This window comes from Fopius arisanus, unplaced genomic scaffold, assembly GCF_000806365.1.
Source record: "Fopius arisanus strain USDA-PBARC FA_bdor unplaced genomic scaffold, ASM80636v1 scaffold00041, whole genome shotgun sequence".
NCBI lineage: Eukaryota > Metazoa > Arthropoda > Insecta > Hymenoptera > Braconidae > Fopius > Fopius arisanus.
In genome coordinates, this window is record NW_011887780.1 from 440,190 (window position 1) to 464,389 (window position 24,200).

The 24,200-nt window shown below is 36.9% G+C and overlaps 3 protein-coding genes across 4 annotated transcripts in view; 2 read left to right on the plus strand and 1 right to left on the minus strand.

Moving 5' to 3' along the window:
* The window catches only part of LOC105266829 (homeobox protein C15), a 13,675-nt gene extending 6,903 nt beyond the window's left edge, over window positions 1–6,772 (plus strand). The window contains exons 2-3 of the mRNA XM_011305265.1: window positions 3,120–3,348; window positions 6,181–6,772. Of these exons, the coding sequence (XP_011303567.1) occupies window positions 3,120–3,348; window positions 6,181–6,418 (467 nt within the window). The 3' untranslated portion in view covers window positions 6,419–6,772. The remainder of the gene's footprint in view (window positions 1–3,119; window positions 3,349–6,180) is intronic.
* Window positions 6,773–10,966: 4,194 nt separating this feature from the next.
* Window positions 10,967–14,187, minus strand: Crz (Corazonin). The gene is made up of 3 exons (XM_011305144.1): window positions 14,006–14,187; window positions 11,367–11,627; window positions 10,967–11,299 (listed from the first exon to the last, which is right to left on the minus strand). Exons 2-3 carry the CDS (start codon window positions 11,625–11,627, stop codon window positions 11,141–11,143), a joined length of 420 nt encoding a protein of 139 aa, XP_011303446.1. The 5' UTR covers window positions 14,006–14,187; the 3' UTR covers window positions 10,967–11,140.
* A 1,604-nt stretch (window positions 14,188–15,791) lies between these two features.
* LOC105266751 (lateral signaling target protein 2 homolog) lies at window positions 15,792–23,260 on the plus strand. Of its 2 annotated transcripts, none has more exons than XM_011305145.1 (5): window positions 15,792–16,248; window positions 18,282–18,704; window positions 18,793–21,518; window positions 21,608–21,894; window positions 21,994–23,260. In XM_011305145.1, the coding sequence occupies exons 1-5, from the start codon at window positions 16,213–16,215 to the stop codon at window positions 22,272–22,274; spliced, it is 3,753 nt and encodes a 1,250-aa protein (XP_011303447.1). In that variant the 5' UTR covers window positions 15,792–16,212; the 3' UTR covers window positions 22,275–23,260. The 2 variants fall into 2 exon arrangements, with proteins under 2 accessions (XP_011303447.1, XP_011303448.1); XM_011305146.1 differs by having other exon boundaries at window positions 18,805–21,518.
* The last annotated feature ends 940 nt before the right edge of the window (window positions 23,261–24,200 follow it).

Genomic DNA, 24,200 nt, shown 5'->3' on the forward strand with positions numbered 1-24,200 from the left:
ATTATATATATATTATTTATATATGTATATATTATATATATATCATATTATATAGATATATTTTGATATGCATAGCGCCAAAAAAAGCTGACAAAAAACGTTACATGCTTTTTTTTAAAAGGGATATTTCTCTCAGTGTAAGAATGAAAATACAGTGTAATAAACAGCATTAATATGTTCTCAACGAATGGTGATGGATGAGGGGTTGTCTGATATTTTTGTGGCCATATATGGACTTCTCTCTCGAGCCCCTTTGTAAAAAAGAAAAAAAAAAAACATTTCACAATGATTTCGTGTAAGGTACGAGCTTTACACGCACCATGAATAGTCAGAATACGGCATTTTGTTTTTACCGAGCAAATTGCGGCGAACGAGTCATGTTGCATTTCCTTTATTCCTTTCTTCTCTCTGACTAACATTCTGTAACAATAATGTTAAAATCCAAGCGGCCGGAAAATCCGTGACATCCGCCTGTCAGACGATATGAATACATGAGCTAAATCTCCAGGGAGTCGTTACTCGCTCATCCAATCATCGTTACTTCATGTATCTACATTATTACAGCCCCCGTCATCATGCAGCATCACGATTTTTCTACTCAATTTCACAAATGTATCATTCAGCCGCTCTAAATAATCACCAAAAGCCCGCAATAATTTTCTCATATTTTTTTTTTTCACCGTTATGCAAGATATTTATTTGATATTTGAAATTTTATGGACCACTCGAGAGTACAATATCATGGATCCTTGCAGAAAAACAATTTACTTTGAAGGCCACAATCTCCATTAACGTGGCTAACTCGAACGTGAGCAGTGGAATAATGACTTTCGCTAGAACTTCTGTCGCAGAGATTAGAAGTGGCTGGTTTATAAGGAATAAAAGATTGCGTCACACGAATCCGCGACTGAGTCATTTTAAACGTCAGTTATGATTGAGGCACAAAACCGACAAAGGTTATGTCTCAAGCTCAGTAGGTCAGAGACTTCCCCACTCAATCCAAACCAACTCATTTCAATATACATTTTTTCACCTGATTCTCAACTCTCTATTCGCTGATTCGCGAAAAAGAGACAGACTCACGCATTTTCTGTGTCTTTACTTTATTTATGCTGGCCATTTTCCACTGCTCTTACCGCCATCTTGCTCTTCCAACACTCCCCCTCCCCTGACAAAGATCACGTGTTTCGCAAAGGCAGATTCTCTCCTCTCGTTTCTGGTATTATGTTACTGAGGGATGAGAGTTCGTTGTTCCCTCTGTTTCCACTTGCTACCATCCCCTCCATTCGTGTCTGTCTAGTGATGAGAACTGTCGGAAACCAACCCTCTTTTCTTATTCATTTGTTATCGGTGCCATTTTCGTCTTACTCTCTGCATTTTCAATGTGTTTTTTTTATTATTCAGTGGGGCAATTTTTTTTTTATTCCGCGATCCGCTGATTAGTGAGGGATAAATCATATTTAGGGGTGGGCAAAGTATATGCTGGCGTGCGGTTGGACGGTGTGTTTGTGTCCTTTGATATGGCCGATATGCTCCTCAGGTGAATTCAAGTCGCACGTGTCGTTAGACACGCTAACTTTGTGTATATACATATGACGGTTTACCTCAGGCCCAATGTAATACATATTTCTAAACCACCAAAGCCCATGACACTTGCGCTGAACATGAGAAAATAAAAAAACAAGCTGTTTGAATATGGCGCCCGCTATGACACTTTATCATACTTGAGGATCACTAGGCCTGAGGGCTAATTGATGAAGGTGTACTCATTCTGGAAAACAATGGCGGAGTGCTCCGTTATGCCATAAACTTAACAATTCCATTGTTGATGCTTTCAAGGAAATTTATACGCGCCGAAGGTAAATGTATCGATGATGTCCGGGCTGGGACCTGCTGAGAAATTTGGATGAAAAATTCGTACCGGAATCGCTTGAAATATTACTGGGCTGCGCAGTAAGTGGAGTAAATAGAGGATTGCGACTTCTTAAATGTTATGATGGAGTCCAGTAAAATTTACTGGAAGCGCAGTAAAGAGTGGATAACTAGTACGGATATTTCAGGTTTTTAGCAGTATATTTTAGAAGATCAAATGAACTTCAGAGAAAATTGAGGATGAGTCCAGTAATTTTTGTTGCCCTTGCGCAGTAAATACTCCGAAGAACTCCAGTGATTTTTCCTGAATTTCCCATGACTTTTCACCAAGGCAGTGCCAATAATTTTCCGTACATATTTCTCTCTGTGTATCCACTATCATCACTATCACATATATATCTGAGTATATATACATAATGAGACAACGCCAATGGGCGCACCGACGAATGGGGTTGCCGAGCGTGATAATATAATATAACTGGTGTAAGAGGCAGTACGCGATTATCATCGTAATAATAAGGGAGTATAGTGACGCAAGTGTTGAGAGAGCAGAGGCGAGTGAGAGGCCATTGCAATGAGTTAGAGGGAAATCGTATTATAAAGTGAAATTATGGAAGCGCACCACTCAGTAGTATATATTGCAGGGAGGAGGGTAGCTTTTGAGAATGTACAGAGAATGAAGGCATGAAAAAGGTATAACGTGGATGAAGGGGAGGAATGAGTGTTCACTCTATGACCCTTTCATCTTTTACGATAATTGCATGGTATTTTGAAGGTGTACTGCCAACTCTGTCACCCGTCAAATTCAATTTTCTCCAAAAATATACCTCATCTCTTATTTTTATAAAAAACTAGCGTATATGGCGCGCTATGCGCGCCAAATCGTCCACGTATGAGGTGTTATCATTGGAATATATATATATATTCACGGTTATTTCCAATATAATATATAGATATATAGAATTTCAAAAATAAGAAAGAAAAAAGTCTAAAAATTTATATAAAAAAAATTAATTTGTATAAAATTAATATAATTTATATATATATATATATATATTATCTCTATTATATATTATATATATTATTTATATATATATATTATAACTATATATATATATCATATTATATTGATATATTTTGATATGCATAGCGCCAAAAAAAGCTGACAAAAAACGTTACATGCTTTTTTTTAAAAGGGATTCACATACTATCGATATTTATGGAGACAATTTATTCTTGAATTACAGTGGCTGGAGCTTTTCCTAGAAGAATTGGACATCCTTATCAGAATAGAACTCCACCCAAGAGAAAGAAACCGAGAACGAGCTTCACAAGATTGCAGATTGCTGAATTGGAGAAACGATTTCATAAACAAAAATATTTGGCGTCGGCGGAGAGGGCAGCTCTTGCCAAGTCTCTCAAGATGACAGACGCCCAGGTGAAGACGTGGTTTCAGAACAGGCGGACCAAGTGGAGGTATGTCACTTTATCATCATTCAATCTCATAAACCTCATAATTTTTAATAACTCATGTATTTTTCATTCATCCAAGGTATTTACCAAGCCTGTATAACTTGTCCTTGGTATTTTAATAGTAAGTTTGGATATTCGACGTTTAAATTTTGAGGGTCCAGGCGTCACGTATTAAAAGGGGGCTCCCTCTTCAAGATAAGGACAGTCCGAAAACACGTCATTTAGATAAAAGAATAACCCACGCGGGTTTCTTCAAGTGGAAGAGGATGACAGGCGCGCCGTACGGCGAGACGCTCAGCATTCTCAGGGCGATATCACTATATGACAAAAAGAATGACCAAAAAAAAAATATATATATATATATATATGCATATGTATGAACCACCCCTGGCTCTCAAGGTCACTCGGAAATTTTCATATTTTCTAACTCCATTTTTTGTACAATGGAAACTACTATTCAGGACGTGCACTGAGAAAAAAAATTATTTTTGCCAAGAATATTTTCTTCCTACTAGTAAATCTGGGGATCACTGTGTAAATACTCCCATAAGACTTACTAATGCCAAATATATTTATATAATTATATATCTTGTGGTTAGTAAATGTCGAGAATATTTAAGAAATGAAAGAAAATTTTTTTCTCAGTTTGTCATGCCGTACTGTGACACCCAGCATGTATCACTTAAAAATACACCACTGTTTTTCCCAATGCAATTATAGAGTACAATGACAAGCGCATTCATACCAAATTACCCGCCATTTAATCGTGCACTGTACATCACAGGAGATAACCATCAGATGGGCCTGGAGGTTAAATACTTGCACGATCCATTCATCGATATTGTCACACAATTTTCAAGGAATTTCAGTTATTTTTTACAAGTGTCATTTAGTCATTTAGTCGTTTAGTCATTTAATAGTGTCGCTATCGCTAGATTTAAAAATAAAAATAGAAAAAATAGAGAAAATAGGGGTGGATGGTGGAGGGGGGTGAAGGAGAGGGGTGAAGAAAAAAGAAAATGTCGATAATCATTGGAGACACGTCTCGTGCGACAAGAGAGCAGCGAGTGCCATGTAAAATAACGAGATGACCGTAGGCACGAACGAGATAACTCGGTTCTCAATAATTCAGATACCTAACAGCTTAGCCCTGTCCCGTACATTATGTAGTCGGGCTAGCACCCCCCAAGCTCCCTCGGTCGCTCCAAAACCACCCTCTCACCCCATCCTCCCCTTTCCTCACTATAACTCCATTTGACTTCCGCGGCTTGGCTTTTCCTTGGCTTTTAAACTGTCAAACATTCGAAATCCAACGTTTGAATCGCTTCGATCTCCTCGTGTCGGAATACCATTTTCTCGTCTCGCTTACACACCCCACTCTGCCTCTTTAAACATTCATTCATACCCCTATCCCCCTGTTTGAATGTGTATGTTACTTACACGCCTACCTACACGATTTTGCCGTGTTTGTTGGGGATGGATTGGATTCTTGAAAAAGAGCTTTTATCCCTCTAGTCTCTGTCGATCAATTTGTTTACTCAAAGTCACACGGTGAAATTTTAAACAATTTCTCTTTTTTTCTCTTTGAAATTCAAGTGAACGCTGTTGGATAAAGATTATGGTGGATGATGGGTGTATGGTGGAGATGAGTGAATTGTCCCCTCGTTTGGGCATGGTATATTAGAGTGGTCGCACCATCGGGGGCTGTGAAATGTAATCGGCACAGGGTATTCAATTATTAATTGCTAACCGCATTAATTACACGACCGTGTGAGGGGGACAGACGGGGGGAAGCCTGTATATAATGTCACACCGAGCAGTCGAGGATAAAGCACGTGTTTTGAAATTTAATTTCACAATGGCCGAACATCCAATTATATTTCGTACAACGTAACAAAAACTACTAACGAAATTTCTAATTTTCTGGGAATTCATTCCCACGTGTACTGTTCGATTTCAACTAATACCCAATGATGGTTTTATACCTGAAACGACAAAAAATATGAGCACGCAATCATGATGAAGAAAAAATAAAACGGGAATAAAATAAAAGGAAAAAGCGCCGAAAAGAGCTAAGTAAAATTACAGGAAGCTGTTTCATGGGTGGAGCGATTCATGTGTGTGCGTCGCATTATATATATATATGTATATGTGAACTAGCTCCGATGAGAGAAGTCAAAAGACCTCTCTCTGTTCATCCACACTCAACTCGGAGAACCAGTTTGCGCTAATGATTGGTCTTGGAAAACCTCAAAATTAGTTCGAAGCATTCACAAATAGGAGTTGGACAAAAACGGGGACGGAAACGAAATTTTTTCCTATAACGTACGACTGTTTCATCATTTCTTTCGTTTCTCCCTATCGTTTTTTCCCCTATTGAGTGTTCCAGCATTTCGGTATTTGTTCGCGAGTTCGAATTCAGCGATTTGATTTTTTTAAAAATGATTATGTAAATAGAAGACAGAATAGTAGAAATAAAAGACAGAGAAACCTATAGACGATTTCCCCGGTTTATATACATCAAAACCATTTAATTACCGGTAGCAGAGATTAAGCCCTAATGGAGCGAGAATGTCCAACTGGATACCTGATTGCGGTTCGAGGTCAGACTGGCGCCTCAGACGAATAAATTTTTCGATTTAATCACCACAGACATTCATCGAAATATCGGGCTATTAAATTTTTCAATGGACATTGTTACGGTTTAAATATCCCTTTCAATACTGATGCAAATAAATTTAATAAAAAGATGATAAATTTAGTCCAAAGGTATTTGGAGATATTAAAAAATGAACGATAATAAAAATATTCTCACTGAATGATTAATAATTTTAGACGACAAACAGCTGAGGAAAGAGAAGCTGAGAGACAAGCGGCGAATCGTTTGATGTTATCACTGCAAGCAGAAGCTCTGGGAAAAGTTGGCTATCCAGGAGGGGTGAGTAATCATCCTGGAGGAGCATCTGTTGCAAACCTAGACGGGCAATCCTCTGCACCACCTCTTGGACACACAGTCAACCAGTGGGCCTCACCCTACGGCCCACCTCAACCCCTTACCGAGCCCATTTGCTAAAGATAAATGGTATTTTCTATAAATCGATAGATCGAATAGAAAAAGAACAGAAAAACATATCTCATTTATGTAAATAATACCCTACACTTGAACAAATTATTTGTAAGATATAGAGAGTGATCTAGTGCGGGCGGCAAGTCAGAAGGTATGCCATGTATATACCACTTGAATTATTGAAGCCAGATTATTCTTAATATTGTAGAGTATAGGATATCTATATAATATCGCGGTTATAATATTACGAGTGGTTATAACTCAATGTCGGTGTAAGAATTCCGAGAGAAAACATACAATAGGTGACATGTATTTAAAAAATTATTATTAATTGGTAGACGTATTTGAATATGATGTATAACGAGCTATGTGATGTTATGTACGTGTAATGTTGTATATATATAAATATTCAAGAAAATATAAAGACTAATTACGGACATCACTAGAGGAGAAATTATTTTTTCTACTTGTTCAAAATTTTATCCTTATTTCATTTATTATTGTTTATATTTCTTTCAACACTTGTCAATAATTTTTTTAGTGGGTGTCGAAATTGAAGGTGGCATCCTACATTACCGTGTGCATCATCCCTCAAATCATATAACAACATCCGGTCGCTCTTTTTTTCGATTCACATAATTGTTTTATTTCCCCGTAACGATGGGCGTCTTTATCTCGCAGGTTAAAAATTTATGAACCTCTCGTATCCTAGAAGAGTGTGTTTCACTTGTGTGCCGGATGTGGCCGCGTTTACTACCTATAATTGCAGAGAAGCCACTACTCCCAAGTCCGGGTCAATTATTTGGAGACAAATGTTCCAGACCGCTTCTTCAAACTCAATTTCACCCTAATACATATATAAATACACATACATATAATTGGAATTTTGTTAGGTGATGGCTAAAGCATGAAAATGAGGTACGGATTTCTTGTAATTCTCATTTAAAACGTGCAACTATTTTAAAGCTAGCAATTCAATCAAATTCCATATATTCTCTGACATATGATAACCGTTAATTGATGAAATACGTATAACTGGGATGGGGAGTGATATGATCAGCTCGATGGAGAGCGTAGAAACGTATCCCAAAGGAGAGAGAATGCACACGCCCCTTGGTGGAATTAATCCTCAATCATACATCAGTGGCATATCGCGCCCCATCCACCCCAACCCTCTCGAGCGTTTGCGCAGAGACCACACATACACTTGCCCACCTCCTTTTGGCTGCATTCAATGACCCAAAAGGCCAATGCTTGCTGTTGCTGGTGCTGCTGATGCTGTTGTTGCTGCTGTTGCTGTTGTTGCTGGTGGTGGTGGTGGTGGTGGTGCTGTTTCTGGTGGTGGTAGTGATGCCACTCGTGCTCGAGATGGCCCCCCTTCCAATTAAAAACTAATCCAATATTAGCTCCAGTCTGGTCTGGCAACGAATGCCCCGACAATTATGTTTTCACTCTCATACCTCCTCCTACCCCCATCCACTCGTTTGATTTGGACAAATGCCGCAACAAACACCCCAATACATGACCCCCTGCAATCATGTTTCACCTCATTTGAGGTACATCTACCAGTCGCCTCTACCACCATTAAAACCTGTTATCGATTATATGAAAATTAAAGGCTAAATAATAAAACAAATCAATTTTCTCGTACCATTAGGGACACTCAAGCATCAGAGGCAGACGGCGTTATTTTGTGAAATGACTTTTCTGACAATGAAATAAGTGGCCGATCGGTGTTTTCGAGTTGAGGTTGCACGTCTATTTCCTGCTCGTAAAGATGAGAGAGAAATGTTTCTCGTGAACTCGAGCCCTGTCTTTTCTGTATTTCCGATCGTTCTGTGGTCAGCCGCACCAACTCCCTAGTGTTGGAATAGAATCGATGTCATTTGTCGGTTATTTTCGGCTCTCACAGTTCTCAAAACCCTAAAAACATCCACAAAAAAAATAATGAAAAACAAAAGAGATTAAATAAAACAACAAATGGATTTATGAAAGAATTGATGAATGTTCACGCACTCTGGCATTTACTTGGTACTCTAATTTCGGCGTGGGAACGCCGATGGATTTACTAAACCCGATCTCTCTGATTGTTACTCGTCCATCGTAATCCTAGAATTCCCCGTGGAAATACTGCTCGATACTTACTCGATTCACGACAGGGTTAATCCTCGTGACAACGATGAGAATGCATTATCGACTGTTGAAACTCTCCTGTCAATACTTTACTATCAAGATATGTATCCTCATAGCTCTGCCCATGGAACGGGTAATTTTCTCTTCTCAAAAAATCCAGGTGTACCGAAAAACATTTTTCGCCGCGCATCTTAGCTTTAGAAAATTCTTAATTATTTTTTTATTTCATTTTTTTTAATTTTAAATGTAAAAATATTTTTAAAAAATATTAATACATATATATATATATAATAATTATTTAAATTCATTTATCCATATATAGCCGATTAGGCTCTTTACATTATATATATATAATAATATTTTTTTATTTCATTTTTAAATTATTTTTTAATTAAAAAAAATGTGTATACATTTTTATTTTTTTATTATCACTTTAAAAATATTTATTATATTCATAATTAGATATTTGAATTTGAAATTTAATTGTGATTTACAATCGCGCGTTTATCATTTCCGTAAATAAATAATCCATAAAGGAATAAATTTTATTATAAATTTCATTAATTCAATAATTTTTTTTTGTGGTGTACCCCTATATGATAGGGGTATAGTCTTTATGAAGAATTCAATATTTTTTTGACATTTATATACTGAAAACATATATACTGAAAAAAAAAACAGCATGAAACAGATGCATTTCCTCTTGGTGTCGAGTCAAGCATACAACACAAATGATAGTCGACAGGCGCGGATAAAGGAAAGAGGTATTAAAGCAAAAAATAAAACAACGACGAGAAGTCACCAGGACCATTTAGGATGATTGCCCGATTTATGTATTTATACGAAAAAAAAATTACTGAAATATGATTGGTGTTTCTCACTTTATTTCCTTTTCGTATGTAAAAAAGTTCAGTAACTTCCCTCAAATTTTTCATTCTCGGTACGTCCTACGCCTTATTTATCCCCAATTGTATTATTTCCATTCTGATTTAACAGATAGCAAGTAATATATATCAATTACCGTCCATCATCGAGTCGAAATTGAAGGAGCACTGAAAATAAAAAAAGGAATGGATATCAACTCGAGCTTTTTCGCAATGAGGGCTCTCGTTAATTTACCCCATAGTACCCTGAATATATATATATATGTATACATATGTATTCAGAAAATGATGGGATTTTGAATCGTGATTTTAATCTTTCATGGACGCAGGGCAGGAAATTGTTTTACCCCCACCCCTCGTTGTGTGAATGGGATCCAAGGAGTTGTGGTCTAAGAAAATCAGAGAGACATGTCGATTTCCCTGTCAGAGTAAATCTAAGATTTAATTTCATTGAAATATCAAATTATTAAATTGTTTATTATTTATAATATTCCTCGGGGGATGAAATGATAATGAGAGACAAGTGTCGTATTTCATGGATGGTAACACGAAACCAAGCGATAATCCATTGGATCTAACGATTCTGGATCACAATGTCCCTTTTTATGTTGATCATCAATAGACAGCATGTATTTACTCCTGGGGGAAATAAAAGAGTCGGGGGGAGGAGAATGGCAAAACGGTTTGCGTTGCTACTGTACACACCAAACACACACTAGTTTCAGCAGTGATGTTTCAATATTTAATGCGATTAACTTCGTCCCCAAGTGTGCCTTTGGTAATTGTTTTCTGATTAGCGGACAAGTTCCAAGTGTGTTATAAAAAATAATCTAACCGATGATAAGCAGTGGATTATTATCAAAATGTTTAATTAAAGGATTTTCTATATTTAAAGATAGGGTATGGCGTGAATGATCGATATAGAAGTTCATTGGACTAGTCGAATTGTGAGGATAAATATAATCCAGGGAGTTTATAATTAAGCGAATAGTGAATAGTGATTGTGAGGAAAAATAATTTAGTTGTTGGATGGGGGATAAAATGAAATTGTCGGAGAGGGTGGAGTTTGTGCGCCGTCGTGGAGAAGCGGGATCGAGAGCAGGATAATCCGTCGACTCACCAGTTGTCTCTCTTCAGCAGGGTTTCACTCCATCTTGCCGTTGACAGAGAAAATCCCACCCGTTCAGGAGCCGACCAACCGTCGATCCATCTATGGCTCTCTTTTATCCATCATTCCCTCTCTCTTTACACTCCTCAGAATGTCCAATTAGGTCGACGAAAACTTAATTAACAGTCGGTGGATAGAATCGATCAAGACTGAGTGAACTCTCATCCACGAAATTTTACCTCGTTGCAGCTATGATGCACCTCGACTATTCACAAGTGAAGATGCACCGTTTTATGCGCATGGCAAATTACTCGTGAAAAGCTTTAGAATATCTAACTGGTTAGAGTCCTCCCAATTACTGTCGTCAGGGTAAAGTTACTCAGTTGTAATTACAATCACCAAATTTAAGCTCTAATTAATTTTTCTGTTTATTTCAAGCCTGTCCTCCTCATTCCTGTCATTTTTATTTGATATACTACTTTTCATTTCGTATCACTATTCCATTATTCCTCACCTCAATAACACTTTATTCCCTCAAATTAATTTATTTCATACAAATAAAATAGACTTGCGTTTAATCAAATTATTCCCTCCCAAAGTTATTCATTTGTTGTTGAGGTAATTATCATTATCATTAACATTATCGTTATCGTTATCATAAAGATCCAAGTGGTGTGAGTTCTTATGGTGTCCAACTCGTTCACTACCAGCTTCTACTTCTCTGTGGAGAATATTCAGAAGATCGCAGGGGAGATGATACAGCTGAAATTTAACGGATTGTTAATAGAATAATAAAATAAATATAAGTTGAATAAAAAATGGTATTTGCCTGATTATTAGTGCTACCACGTAAAAGCATCTTCAGTTTGCGAAGACCGCAATGAATATTTTCTGGATCGTTTGTCCGCCGAATGATACCTTGAGTTGGAAAATTCATTTTTAAATCCGACGGCAAATCACCACCAACCCCAAGGACTCCAGAATCGGCACGCTTTCCAGTCGTCCATCCACGACTGTATTGGAATGTCTGACCAGTGATTACACTAATTGTCCCAACGAGAATCATCAATATAATCAATGCACGTGTCATCTGTCAAATAAATTAATTAAACATTAAAATAATTATTCATATTGATGATTAAGGGACTAAGGAGTGCATGTCAATGCTAGAGGATGCCCTTTATCACTGACTTGTTACATCAATCATCTAGGAATTAATAACTCATCCAAAATGGCTGCTGATATATTTTTATTTATTTTTTTTTTTGGAAATTTCAAAAATGTTGGACGAAATGGTGAAAATTTTTGGAAGGGTGCTTGCTCTTCGCGCTAATTTTAAGAGGCCATTAACGCTACGCGCGTCCCTGGTCATTAAGATAAGAGTAAGTGCTACTAAGTGTCCTGTGGATAAGAGACAGGACCCAGTGCCTGTGTTTGCTTATACAAGGGCGTATTAAACCTGGGCGTTCTCCATTCAAATGCTCTAGAGCGTCGGATAAAACATCCAAAGCTTGATGCACCAATACTCCACTGAAATAAATTCCCAAATATTTTTGTCTTTAAAAATTAAATACCAGAAAATAATGATCGAGTGTAGACTGTACTAATCCTCTACTGAGAAAAAAAATTTCTTTAGTCAAGAATATTTATTAATCACAAGAAAATATATTGGGCATTAGTAAGTCTTATGGGTGTATTCAGTGATCGCTAGATTTACTGGTAGCAAGAAAATATTCTTGGCGAAAATAATTTTTTTTCTCAGTGCACTGAGAGAAATATTCAATAAAAATTACGTGTATTTTACGTAATTCTGGAGCGAAATGTGGTTGTCGGAAATTTTTGGGAACTGTCACCCAATTAAAATTACGTGTATTTTCCGTAATTCTGGAGCGAAATGTAGTTGTCGGTAATTTTACGGAACTGTCACGTAATTTTGATCTAAAGTCACAGAATTTTTCCGCGGTGTTCCGTAATTTTTATCTGAATTATCGGTGAAAAATAACGATACCGTCACTTAAATTTTTCGAATCAACTCCGTAATCGGTAAGTGAACTGAAAGTTCCGTAATTTTTACTAAATATTTCTATCCGTGTGTGATTACCGATTGTCATTGAATTTATTACGGAATATATTGATGCAAGTAGAATAAAGTTATATGCTTTTTATTAATTTGGAGAGCCATTGCTACGGATTGAGTTTGGAGAATGAAAGATAACGAGAATAGCTGAAAAATTTGATAAATTATTGATTTCTAAATGGAGGGCTTGGAATATCTGATAGGGATGGAATTTATTTTTTTTCAATCTCATTTTTATTCTACATTAAATGACTGTTCTGTGGAATACATCACGGAGACTTTTTTAACGCAGCCTATTCTCAATCTCAATACCAGTAAATATTCAGTATTATGTATTTTTATTATAGTCTCAAGTGCGAAATGCGGATTTTATAGGAACCTTGATGGCTCATCGACTGCCACCATAAACCATCATCCTGTGGTTTTTCCATGGTTCCTCATTGCTATTTTCACTTCACCCGTCAGCTAGAGTATCGCTTGGTATATTGATCTCCTCAATATTAGAGTTACGTTTACGATTATCCCTTCAAGTTGAATATTAACGAGGGAAAAAAAAGAGATTCAGTCATTTTCCAAAAATATTTTAATTGTCTTGAAAATGTGGGAATAATAAAAAATCGCAATTAACCCGATGAAAAATGAAACAGAAATTAAAAATTGAAATTAATTGATAAAGTTTTAATTTTTGTTAATTCATAAAAGTTTATAAACCGAGAAAATTATCCGACGACGCCATCTTTCGGAGAGTTTAAGGCGCATTGTTATTGAGTAGTAGTCTGTACCGATAATCGATTTTAACGGGAATGATTAATTCAAAAGTTTTTAATTGAAATTGCATACTAAATGTGAATAGCAAATTGCATTTATTAAAGTTGGTTAATTATTCGATGGGCGATGAAGTTTTTCTTTTTCTTAAGAGAATATTAGTGGGAGTGTGAGTTATATTCTCCAGTAGGCAATACAGATAACTGTTGATGTCTCAAACAAATGTGAGAAAAAAAGTCAATATAAATGTGAATGCATTAATATTAAATATGTATGGATTATTATTAAAAAAAATTATGAATACGTGATTGTATTTTTCGTATTTATTGAATCCTTTTTTAGTTTTCAAAAATGACACAGTATGATACATCGGACTACGGCATCGGACAGTTTCAAATAAATATACGGATAGGAAATACTAACTCGATATGTCATCCCACTGACATTCGTAGGAGTGATAAATTACTCATTTCAAAAGTTAGAGATCAAATACATCAATTAAAGAGAAAAATCAATTAAAGCATTCACATGAAAACTTGCAGCAGACACACTAAAGAAAATGTGAAAGAAATAAAAATAATATTTAATGATTAATTAATTAATGATAAAAATAGATTGAATCTTACCTTCGTAAGAGTGGGAATATTGATGGTTGCCTGATTGGATTGGATAATTAGAATTGGACGACTCGTTGTGAATAATAAAATGGAAAAAAAAATGGGAACAGTTGTCACTTTGGTTGTCAGCTTTTATAGAATGTTAATTAAATTTAATGGTTGAAGTAGAGGTGGACCTGTGGCGAGTTTGAATTCTGAAGGTGGAATGTAGTCGGGGATGTTTGCTCGCGCCTTTATAAGACGCATCCCCCCACGCGAATCCCCCCTTGTATTTCCTGATAAACAGCCCCTGCGTCTTTCTTCCATTCTACGTACTATCAGGATTATTGTTATTATCCTATCACGAATCACGAAACAAGAACAATGCATACGAACGAGCCAACCAATTTAATTCCTCAGACTCAATGAAGAACCTCTAATTATTATCAAGACTATTCTCACCGTGATAGTCAAGATAAGCACAAATTTCAATTGAATAAATTTTGTTTTGCATTGAAAAATAATTATAGTAAGTGAAAAAGATCATGCACTATCTCGTCTCATCTGCATATCCACAATTGCCGGAATAAAATGGCCATTCGCAGTTTTATTCCGTAGCATTTACATCCCCATCGGCATTCAAATATCAATTAATCGTAGAGTGAAAGAATTGGAGAAGCAATGCAATTTTATTCGAACGAAATTGTTGGCGCATTCATTCAAAATGTTTGAAATTAAACCGCCAAGACGCCGCGATGGCGCGTCGGCTGCTTGTGAATTTGAAAGACAAAATTTGAAAAAAAATATTAGGGCAATCGGAGAATCGAAGTATATTGGGGGTACTTTGGGGATCGGGACGATTACGACAAGTATTAATTATTATTAATTATTTTCTGCAATTTGTTTATATCACTGTCGATAAAAAAAATATCGATGATGATGCCATCCGTGAGCTGAGGTTGGTACTAACATAATTGGGCCTTACCTGGGGGCTGACAGAACCGAAGAGGATGACTAAAGTAGAGGCTCAGGTCTGGGGGTTTGAGTGACCCCACCGGCATCGTAGCACCCCACCCCAAGGGAGAGAGGGTACCACATACAATGGAGGGGGTTAAGGGTAGGGGTTGGGGTTGGTTTGGCGGGGGGTGGTGGTGGTTTGGCGGGGGGTGGTGGTGGTTTGGCGGGGAGGGGATGGGGTCTTCCCGTCAGCCGACTCGGTAACTACCTCAGTAGCAGTCCTGCTGTCAGAGGGACCACTTCGGTATTCACTGAAATAAAAAAATTTTTATGAGTCACTTAAATTTTTTCTCTTTTCATTTCAGTGAATACCGACTGGTCCCGCTGTCAGAGGGACCAGTCGGTATTCACTGAAATTAAAAAATTTAATTATTTATTTATTTATTTTTTTTAATTAAAAAAAAATTTAATTTTTTTTTTCAATTTTTGGGAGTCACTTAAATTTTTTTTTTTTAATCTCAGTGAATAGCGACTGGTCCCGCTGTCAGAGGGACGAGTCGGTATTCACTGAAATTAAAAAATTTAATTATTTATTTATTTTTTTTTTAATTAAAAAAAAAATTTTTTTTTCAATTTTTGGGAGTCATTAAAATTTTTTTTTTTTTAATCTCAGTGAATACCGACTGGTCCCGCTGACAGTGGGACTGCTGATGAGGTAGTTACCGAGTCAGCTGACGGATAGACACCCCCATTACCTGTGGCGCCCTCCCCCTTTTGGGTTGCAGTACTACGATTCCACTGCGGTAAGTCAAACCCCCAGATCTCACCCTCTACTTTATCCAATCCTCTTTGGTGACAGTCATGACAGTTTAACGCGACGACCCGAAGGACGCAGGCGCTCCTCGAATGGAGTTGTATCCCACTACCACACATACAAATCCCCTTGCTGGTACTCTCAGACTCAGTTCTCACCGTCTGGCCAAACATGCAGTACTTGTACTTTATGTCGTAGCATGGTTGCGTGTGTTGCGTGATCCTAAAACAGTGTTAGTGTAAATACGACGATTAGCGAGTTGAAAAGTGTGTCTATTTGATAGTCGAACTATCGAACAACATCAAAAGTGTTTATGCAAGTTGACGAATGATTGATACATATATGTGGAAGATATTGTGTGAACTGCAATGTCGGACATGATTATGACGCAAGTGCGAGGTGCGCGAAAGGCGCAGTGATCCGTGCGGAAACTCGACATCAATCGGGACGGTCTGTGCTGTATACGATGGAGTCGATCAGAAAATGGTTCTACAGGCCTAAGGTGAGAACTCAATCTTCCCTTTCCTCCTATTCTTCATCGATAACTAGAAGAATTTATAAAGCTACTCAATCGCCGCCATCAATGTTATCCCTTCTGCAAAACAATCACTCATTTTTTCTCTGTCTTTCCCCCCCTCTCCCCCTCTCTCTCTCCTATTCTCTCGGATTTGTTCACATTTCGATTTTGTAATGAGTGATCTCGTGATGTCTCACACTCATTTTTAATCTTATGGAAAATTAGGTGGTAATTTGATTTTTTTTTTGTACACTTGTTCATCTGCCAAACCTGAACAAAGCCAAATGACACATGAGTCTGCGCTCTGGCCACCTGTTCGGAACGAGGAAAATTTTATTTCAACGTGAAAGTCTTATTCTTGTAATGATAAATTGAAGGATACCAATATTTCATAAATACTGATTATCTGTCAGTGGCTGTCACTACAGAGGAGACAGCTGGTAATCTGGTTGGCTGCTGAAAAGATGTTGCTTTCATTTTTTTTAATCAGTTATTTTCTCACTCCATCTAACATAATACAACAATCAGCGAACAATGAGACACAAACTGTATACGGTGTATACTATTTTATAATATGTTCGGATGTACTGAATATTCAATGAATTGATTATTGGTTTTTTGGTAAATTGCTAGGAGACTATTTAAATTCACGTGCGCAAGCTGAATCCATTGTGCGTGGCGCACAGATGATCCTGAATATATATGTAGTGTAATCTTTAAACAGAATATCTTCGTATAAAAGACGGAGGAAAATAATTAATGACTTTCTTCTGATTGTAAATGATTGGTCCGAATACGTGGAGTGCGTTGTGCACTCATTGCTATTCCGGATAGTAGCAGAGAGAACAGAAGAATTTTCCTCATCAAGGTGGTTCTCTTTCTTGAGGGGCAGTCACGTGAATTTACCACTAAAATCAATACAATTTTCATAGCAGCTTTTTCTTATTTTCTGTCGAGTTTACTAGACACTTTCCAATGGTATTTACCAAAGTGATAAACATAAGGACTCGGTGGCTTCTCCGGGGAAAGCCACAGCCGTCCCCAGCACCACCCAGCACCTCTACGTGACGGACAAAAAGTAAAAGTGCGTGCAATCACCAGACAAACTAGTGGCCTCGACCTGCCCTCAGCTTCTCCACTTTAGTTTATATTTAACCCATAACTTCTTTTATTCATCTATATTTATTAATTCCATGAATAAGTGGCATTCCGCTTCCTTAAATTGCAAAATGCGAAATATGCAAAATAAAAAAGCTTATGACTGCCAATACTATTACATTATATTATAATTTATGTATCATATTAGGTATTTCTAACTAGTGAGACGATGTAGTTAGACCGATCATCAGTTTTGATTACAAAAAAAGCCTTGAAGTTCTTTATCAGTGAGTGGAATTAAAGATAATGAAGAAGTATATCTGTTGAGAAATTGTCATGTGTGTAAGCAATTGCGTTAACTCCACTGAATAAATTGATACGTTGAATATTGCGGACAATGAAATATTAGAAACAAGTAGAAAGTTATTGTTGCTATAATAACGCTTAAAAAATGGGCTTATTACCGTGAAAAGACGGCTATCTATTAATCAATGCGAATTACGTCGGGTCTTAATTAGGACGGTATTCGTGCAAAAGAATGAATTCCATGTTTTCAAGAGATAATTTGTCGAATGATAACGGTATATAATACATACTTCAAGGCAGTTTCTTTATATATCAAAGAATTTTCAAGAAATAAAGATAAAATACACAGATCCAGAATGAGTAACGTAATGACATCACTATAAAATTATCATCAGGACGAAAAGCCGATGCATCGAGCATTGAATTGAATAATACCATACGTTCTAATTGTACGCCTTAGCTATAATTATCATTACAATTAGCTTCACTGTCTAACGAGCAGTTGTTCAATGAATTTGATGACCAAAGCAATTGATAGTCATTATGAAATATTGATGGTGTTTAGGCCGAGACTTATTTTATTAAAAGTAATGAACAATTTTTTGGATTTTTAGAGAGATGATACCAGTCTTCTGGCTCAGTTCTTCTATGCCAACGAGGCTCTAACAGCTGTTGCCTGTGAATTGGACTCATTCGATGGGAGACAAGAGCCAGAACGATGTACAACACTTGTTAATCAACTGCGTCACTGCCAGGACAAAGTTTTGACGATATGCAATCAGATAATGGACGAGTTGATACCTGAAAGTCGTGCAAATCGAGACTTCAGGGTGAAATTTCCAGACGACGTTATGCAGGAGAATCTTGCTGGGCAATTGTGGTTTGGTGCGGAGTGTCTGGCGGCGGGCTCATCGATAATGAATCGAGAAGTTGAGAGTTCTGCGATGAGACCCCTTGCCAAAGCTCTCACAAAGTCTCTGGAAATCGTACGCAACTTACTTAGGGAACATGCACTCAAGGGCCACATGAACTTAAAGGTAATTCATTATTTGGAGTTGGAAATATTAACAGATTGATTGATGAACGTTGAATTTAACCGATTTCCTTAATAATTTATCACGATAGGAATTGTTTCAGGCGCAGAATCCTTTGGAGCCATTTTTAGAGAAGCTCATTGAATCACTCAAGATTTTTGATCGACTGTTTGCTGACTTTGAGCTGTGTTATGTTGCGGCAATGGTGCCTGTTAAGTCAACCAAGGAGTACGAACAGCAAGAACTTGTTTGCGTTCTATTCTCTGAGACACTCCAAAGAGCACTTGAACGCGGTTTATTAAACCAAGCCGATATTGATAATTACGAACCAGCCCTCATGTTTACCATTCCAAGACTGGCTATTGTGGCGGGTTTACTCGCACCACCTGGTGGCCCGCTGTGTCTCAGTTTTCCTGATACAATAAGCGAAATGTTTAGACCATTTAGAAATTTATTATTAAAAATACGGGAACTCCTCTGGACTCTGAACAATCGAGAGCTCTACATGCTGGAAAAACTTCTGTGTTCAAATGAAGAACCATCAGCCCCAATGTCTCAGTCAACGAAAAATGTTTGCCAACAAGACCTTGAGGAATTTGTTCACAATTTCTACACAGATTATCCAAACTGTAAAGATTTTATTGTAGGTTTTTACACAGTTACAAAGAATACAGGCTCTAATATGGATGAAGTGGCAAATGAAGCGGTTGAAATTTTGGAGCAAGAGAATGCCAGAATAGAGTATCTTATTGAGAGAAGATTGATTGACAAGCCAGACAGGGAAAAGAGAAAAGATAGGAAACACAAAGTACAGAAAGCAGAACATTCCAATAGTTGTGCTCATGTCCATGCCCATGTCCATGCTCACGCCCATGCCCATGCCCATGCCCATGCTCATGCTCATGCTAGAGAAATTATTCCTAAAGAAGCGACTAGTGTCCAAGAGTTAAATGGTGTTGATACTACCGAGGTAGAAATAATGGCTAATCAATTGAGGAATGGAGATTCAGCGTCTAACCAATATTTCGTTGGTCCAGGACACTCGGATAATTCACAAAGTAATGAATTTGTAACAAGTGAGAGCCCACCAACTGGCAATGTAGAAGGATTTCTAAGTCCTGACATTTCCCAAATTCTTGGAGCAACTGGTAACATTGAAATTCCTCAGACCCAGTATCTACTGAATCAAGTATCTCACGAGAACAATGTGACCGGTGAAACAATTCACGTTGACAATTCACTGCCTGATATGGATTCGAAAAAACTCATTTCCGAAGCTAATAAAACTCTCTCAAGTTTATTACTAGAGGGTGAATGCCCAAATGAAATATCCGAACAAACAGATTCTGGTATTTGCACAGTAATATCATCAGAAAATACAAGTTTGTACGATAAGAGCCCGGAGGAGAAGAAAACGTTTGGCAATGAGGAGCAGATTATTGGCGGTGATGGTGATGACGAAAATTTACATGAAACATCCATTGCATTTTCAAGTTCATCTTCATCAAAGGACAATAATGCTGCTGACAATTTGTGTACGTGCGTAACGAGTGAGAAAACCATATCGTTAGGTAACCAAGTTGAAATATCCAGTCAAAATTACTGTTGTAGTGAAATATCGAAAAATGTACCTAGAATAGCTTCGAATTTCAATGGGACCAATGAAGAATTTGTCGGCTTGGCATATGGAAATGGACAAATTACAGTTTGTGATTCCAATCAATCAACCTTTCAGGTCAATTATTCGGAAAATTGGGAAAATCTCAATCTCAATATTGATAGTTCTCGATCGACAAAGGAGTTTTGGAGGGATTTAAAATGTAAAAATTGCCCCTCTACATCTCAAGATATCAATAAAATCGGTAATAATATTGAAAAATATGCGCAAGAGAGAATATCCACTCGAAAGACTAAAGAGAATAAATTGAAGAAACGTCAACGGAAATTTGATAGGAAAATAGGAAAAAGACTTCATGAGGATATGCAGAGGAGTTTGTCTTGCAGTGTTCGCGGTAGTGGTCCTTTGTCACCAAGTACTGAGAGTTCACGATCAAATTCAACCGATCGTTGTCTATCCAATCCAAGATTGTCACATTTTGGAGCTAGTCTTCACCCCAGTCAAAACACTAGACAAATGCCGACTTTTGGCAGTCATAGTCCTCAGAGGAGTCCTCGCTTATGCCACTTTGAGCCAAGATCATCGGAAATTTATCATAATCAAACTTATGGATACCGAAGTCAGTTCAATTCATCATCTCACAATCGAAAATTATTGGACCAGAGACGATCGAGATCAGAACAACTGGCCAAAATGAGGAAGAAGGAGCCTCGATATGAGAATGATACAAAACGTCAGAGTATTATTGAACCTCAGCAAGTACTTCCGAATGACGGTCTTGGCCCCAGAACGGACAAAAGTGGTCTAGCTATAGAAACGTCTCCTCCTGGGAGTGCTCATAATGTCTGCAACTGCGAAGAAACTCAGACTGAAGAGGAAGAGCAAATTACAATTAAAAAATCTCATTCGCCAGGTCTTGTTAATTCTGGTGTTATTGTCGCTAGGGCATCAGCAATGCTAGCCACACCAACAGCTACAGTAGCAGCCCCAGCAGTAATACACACCAACTCATCCATTCAACTTCCACCCACATGCAGACCTCCCACAGATATTGCATCTAGCTCAAGCTGCTCCAGCTGCTGTGATTCCAGTTCGGAGACAAGCGAATTTCAAAGTGACTGTCAGGACGATGAGGAAATCGCACTTGCAATGCAAGCAGCTGAAATCGCCAATAGAAATCAAATTAGAGCTAAATTCAGGTGAGATTATTATCGTTGGATCGCCGATTCGATCGGTTCTATCTCATTGTATAAGTATTATCTATTAATAAATTTTATAATAAACGTAGGTCTTCGGAAGATTTGGTTCATCGGCTATTCGTCTGTATAGCAGGAGTTGCTGATCAGTTGCAAACAAATTTTGCATCAGACCTGAGAAATATCCTAAAATGTGTCTTCCTCATGAATAGCACACAAATTGAAAATAACGATGAAGTTAATTCTATCAATCAACCAACACAATCTGAGAGATTAAATACCATTGAAAGTTTAGACAATAGGACGGATGTTGAGCTACAGGATTCCCTACAAGATGAAGATGACGATATCGACGATGGAAATACAACGAATGAACCAAGTATATTAGTAGTTTAAATGAATTTCCACTCAATCCCCTGAGGCAATATCAATAATATCCTGTTATGTTTTGTTTGTTCATTTTTTTTCATGGGCACAGGCTGTCCAGTGACAGAGAGAGGTGAGGAGTGTGTAGAACGAGCGCCTGCATGGGTGCCAGACAACGATGCACCAAGATGTATGGCATGCCAAGCTGGCTTCACCGTTGTAAGACGTAGACATCACTGCAGAAATTGTGGTAAAGTATTTTGTGGTCGCTGCAGCAGTAATAATGTTCCCTTACCTCGATATGGACATACCAAGCCGGTGCGCGTTTGCAACAGGTGTTTTCTCTATCAAGTGACACCCTTCACTGTATCACAAGTAACACCAACTAGCTGAATACTTTGACCTCGTTGCCAGAGGGTGAAAGATGCCTAGAAATTCTCCCACTCCACGGTGACTCTATATTTTTTCCAAATAAAGTGAATAATAATAATGCTGAATACCTTTATTCAAATGTTATGTAGTCATGTCAGCTTTATGAAAAAAAAAATAACGAAAAAAATAACACCTAAAAATTCAGCATCAATGGTTCAACAGCATTCTTCGCCATTTACTTAGTTACTTACTGTTTATGAGAGCTCTGATTGATGTAGCTAACGAGAATTTATTGATTAGAGGGTGAAAAATATGAAGAAATTAATTCCATTTCATTGGAAGGATCACACAATTGCCTGTGTATAAATATCTTGGAAGAAAATGCATCATAAGCGCATCATAATTATTTGTTTGTGCCAAATTCAGAAGACAATAAAGTTTCTTCTGTCCATTTCAAAACACATGTAATTCCAAATCTATAATGTAATATATATGCAATTGATGTATTCGGAATGAAAAACACTGGGGGGAATATAATTTTGTGAAGCGCACTGGCATCCCATTGGATTTGCCCATTTTGATGCAGACACTTGTACAGAATGATGAAGAAACAAGAAGAATTACAAAGAAGACTGTTCGATTACTACATGTCAGAGTATTAACTACCGAATTTTTACAACTTCGTTAAGTAAGCTATTCTGATTAAATTTGTTATTTTAGCCCATGAGAAAAATATTATTTAAAAAGAGAAAGTGGAAAATTACCAATTTTATAATACAGATTCAACTTATGACTTTTGAGTTGATTGCATCCCGATTGATAGAAAATATTTTCATTTTAGTATTCTCTAACTATCCGTTTGTACAGAATTAAATACATCACCGGGTTCGAATAAGATCAAGCAATGACCAAGTGTTCTATTACAAAAAAAAGGAAAATAAATTTTTAAAAACGTAATTATTACATTGAACATATACCTACAGTCTTTTCCTATTCCAGTTCTCAAAGAATAATCCATTAAATAAAACTCTTATATAATTATTATTGATCTGAAGCTGTATTTTTGGGTCTTAATCCCGGTGAAAAGATTGGATTTTTTGGATAATATAATATCCACATTATCAACGTTTAGCGATTTCAGGATTAAAATTTAATGCGCTGTTATTGGAAGCGAAGGAAAATGTACATCGACATCACAAAAATTTGAAACAGTTTAATGAGAAAACATGATTTTTACGTAATCGAAATGCCTTATCGTAGGAGATATGGATTCACGGTAATGAGTTATTACTAATTGAAATACGTGTCAATTGGTGCGACATACGAATTTTGGGCAAGGTATAAAAATGTCAATATTTGTTCTTGGGTGCCTAAAACTCAAACACTACCTATGCTCATATGATTACTTGTTAATAGAACACTTTCATGTTTTTTTCCTTCTCTGAGTTTTTTCCAGATTATGGTAAAATCAGTGGCACGTGAAAATAATATTTTTATACTGTTTGGTTCGTGAATAATTGTATGATTCGACAAGTGCCCACTGTCAATTAATTTATAAATGAAAAAAGGAGGACGTAGTTAATCGTAGGAGTGGCTCTCCGCACAAAGTCATAAATTTATTATGTGGCGCAGATCAGTGAGCATTATACATATGTATACAATTGAAAAATGTACATACCAATTATTGTACAGAGTTAAATGACACCAATATGTTTAATGTATAAATTTATCTCTAAAGGACTAACTCTAATCGAAGTATCATTTTTTTTAATCGCTTAAATGGTATGAGTGTAAAATAATTAAAATAATTGCTAAAGCCGAGATTATATGTGGAAAAAATTAAATGGAAAAGAAAGGATATATGTTTCCATTAATTTTACCATTACCCATCATGGATTATGATTATAAATTATAAATTATGTAAATATCAATAAAATTTGTTATTTC

Excerpts from the sequence above, each read along its gene's own strand:
- Crz (XM_011305144.1), bottom strand. The coding sequence starts at position 11,627 with ATGACACGTGCATTGATTATATTGATGATTCTCGTTGGGACAATTAGT. Across the intron at positions 11,300-11,366 it reads GTGGTAGCACTAATAATCAG|CTGTATCATCTCCCCTGCGA; the intron begins GCAAATACCATT and ends GTTAAATTTCAG.
- LOC105266751 (XM_011305145.1), top strand. The coding sequence starts at position 16,213 with ATGGAGTCGATCAGAAAATGGTTCTACAGGCCTAAG. Across the intron at positions 18,705-18,792 it reads AGGGCCACATGAACTTAAAG|GAATTGTTTCAGGCGCAGAA; the intron begins GTAATTCATTAT and ends TTATCACGATAG. Across the intron at positions 21,519-21,607 it reads CAAATTAGAGCTAAATTCAG|GTCTTCGGAAGATTTGGTTC; the intron begins GTGAGATTATTA and ends TAATAAACGTAG.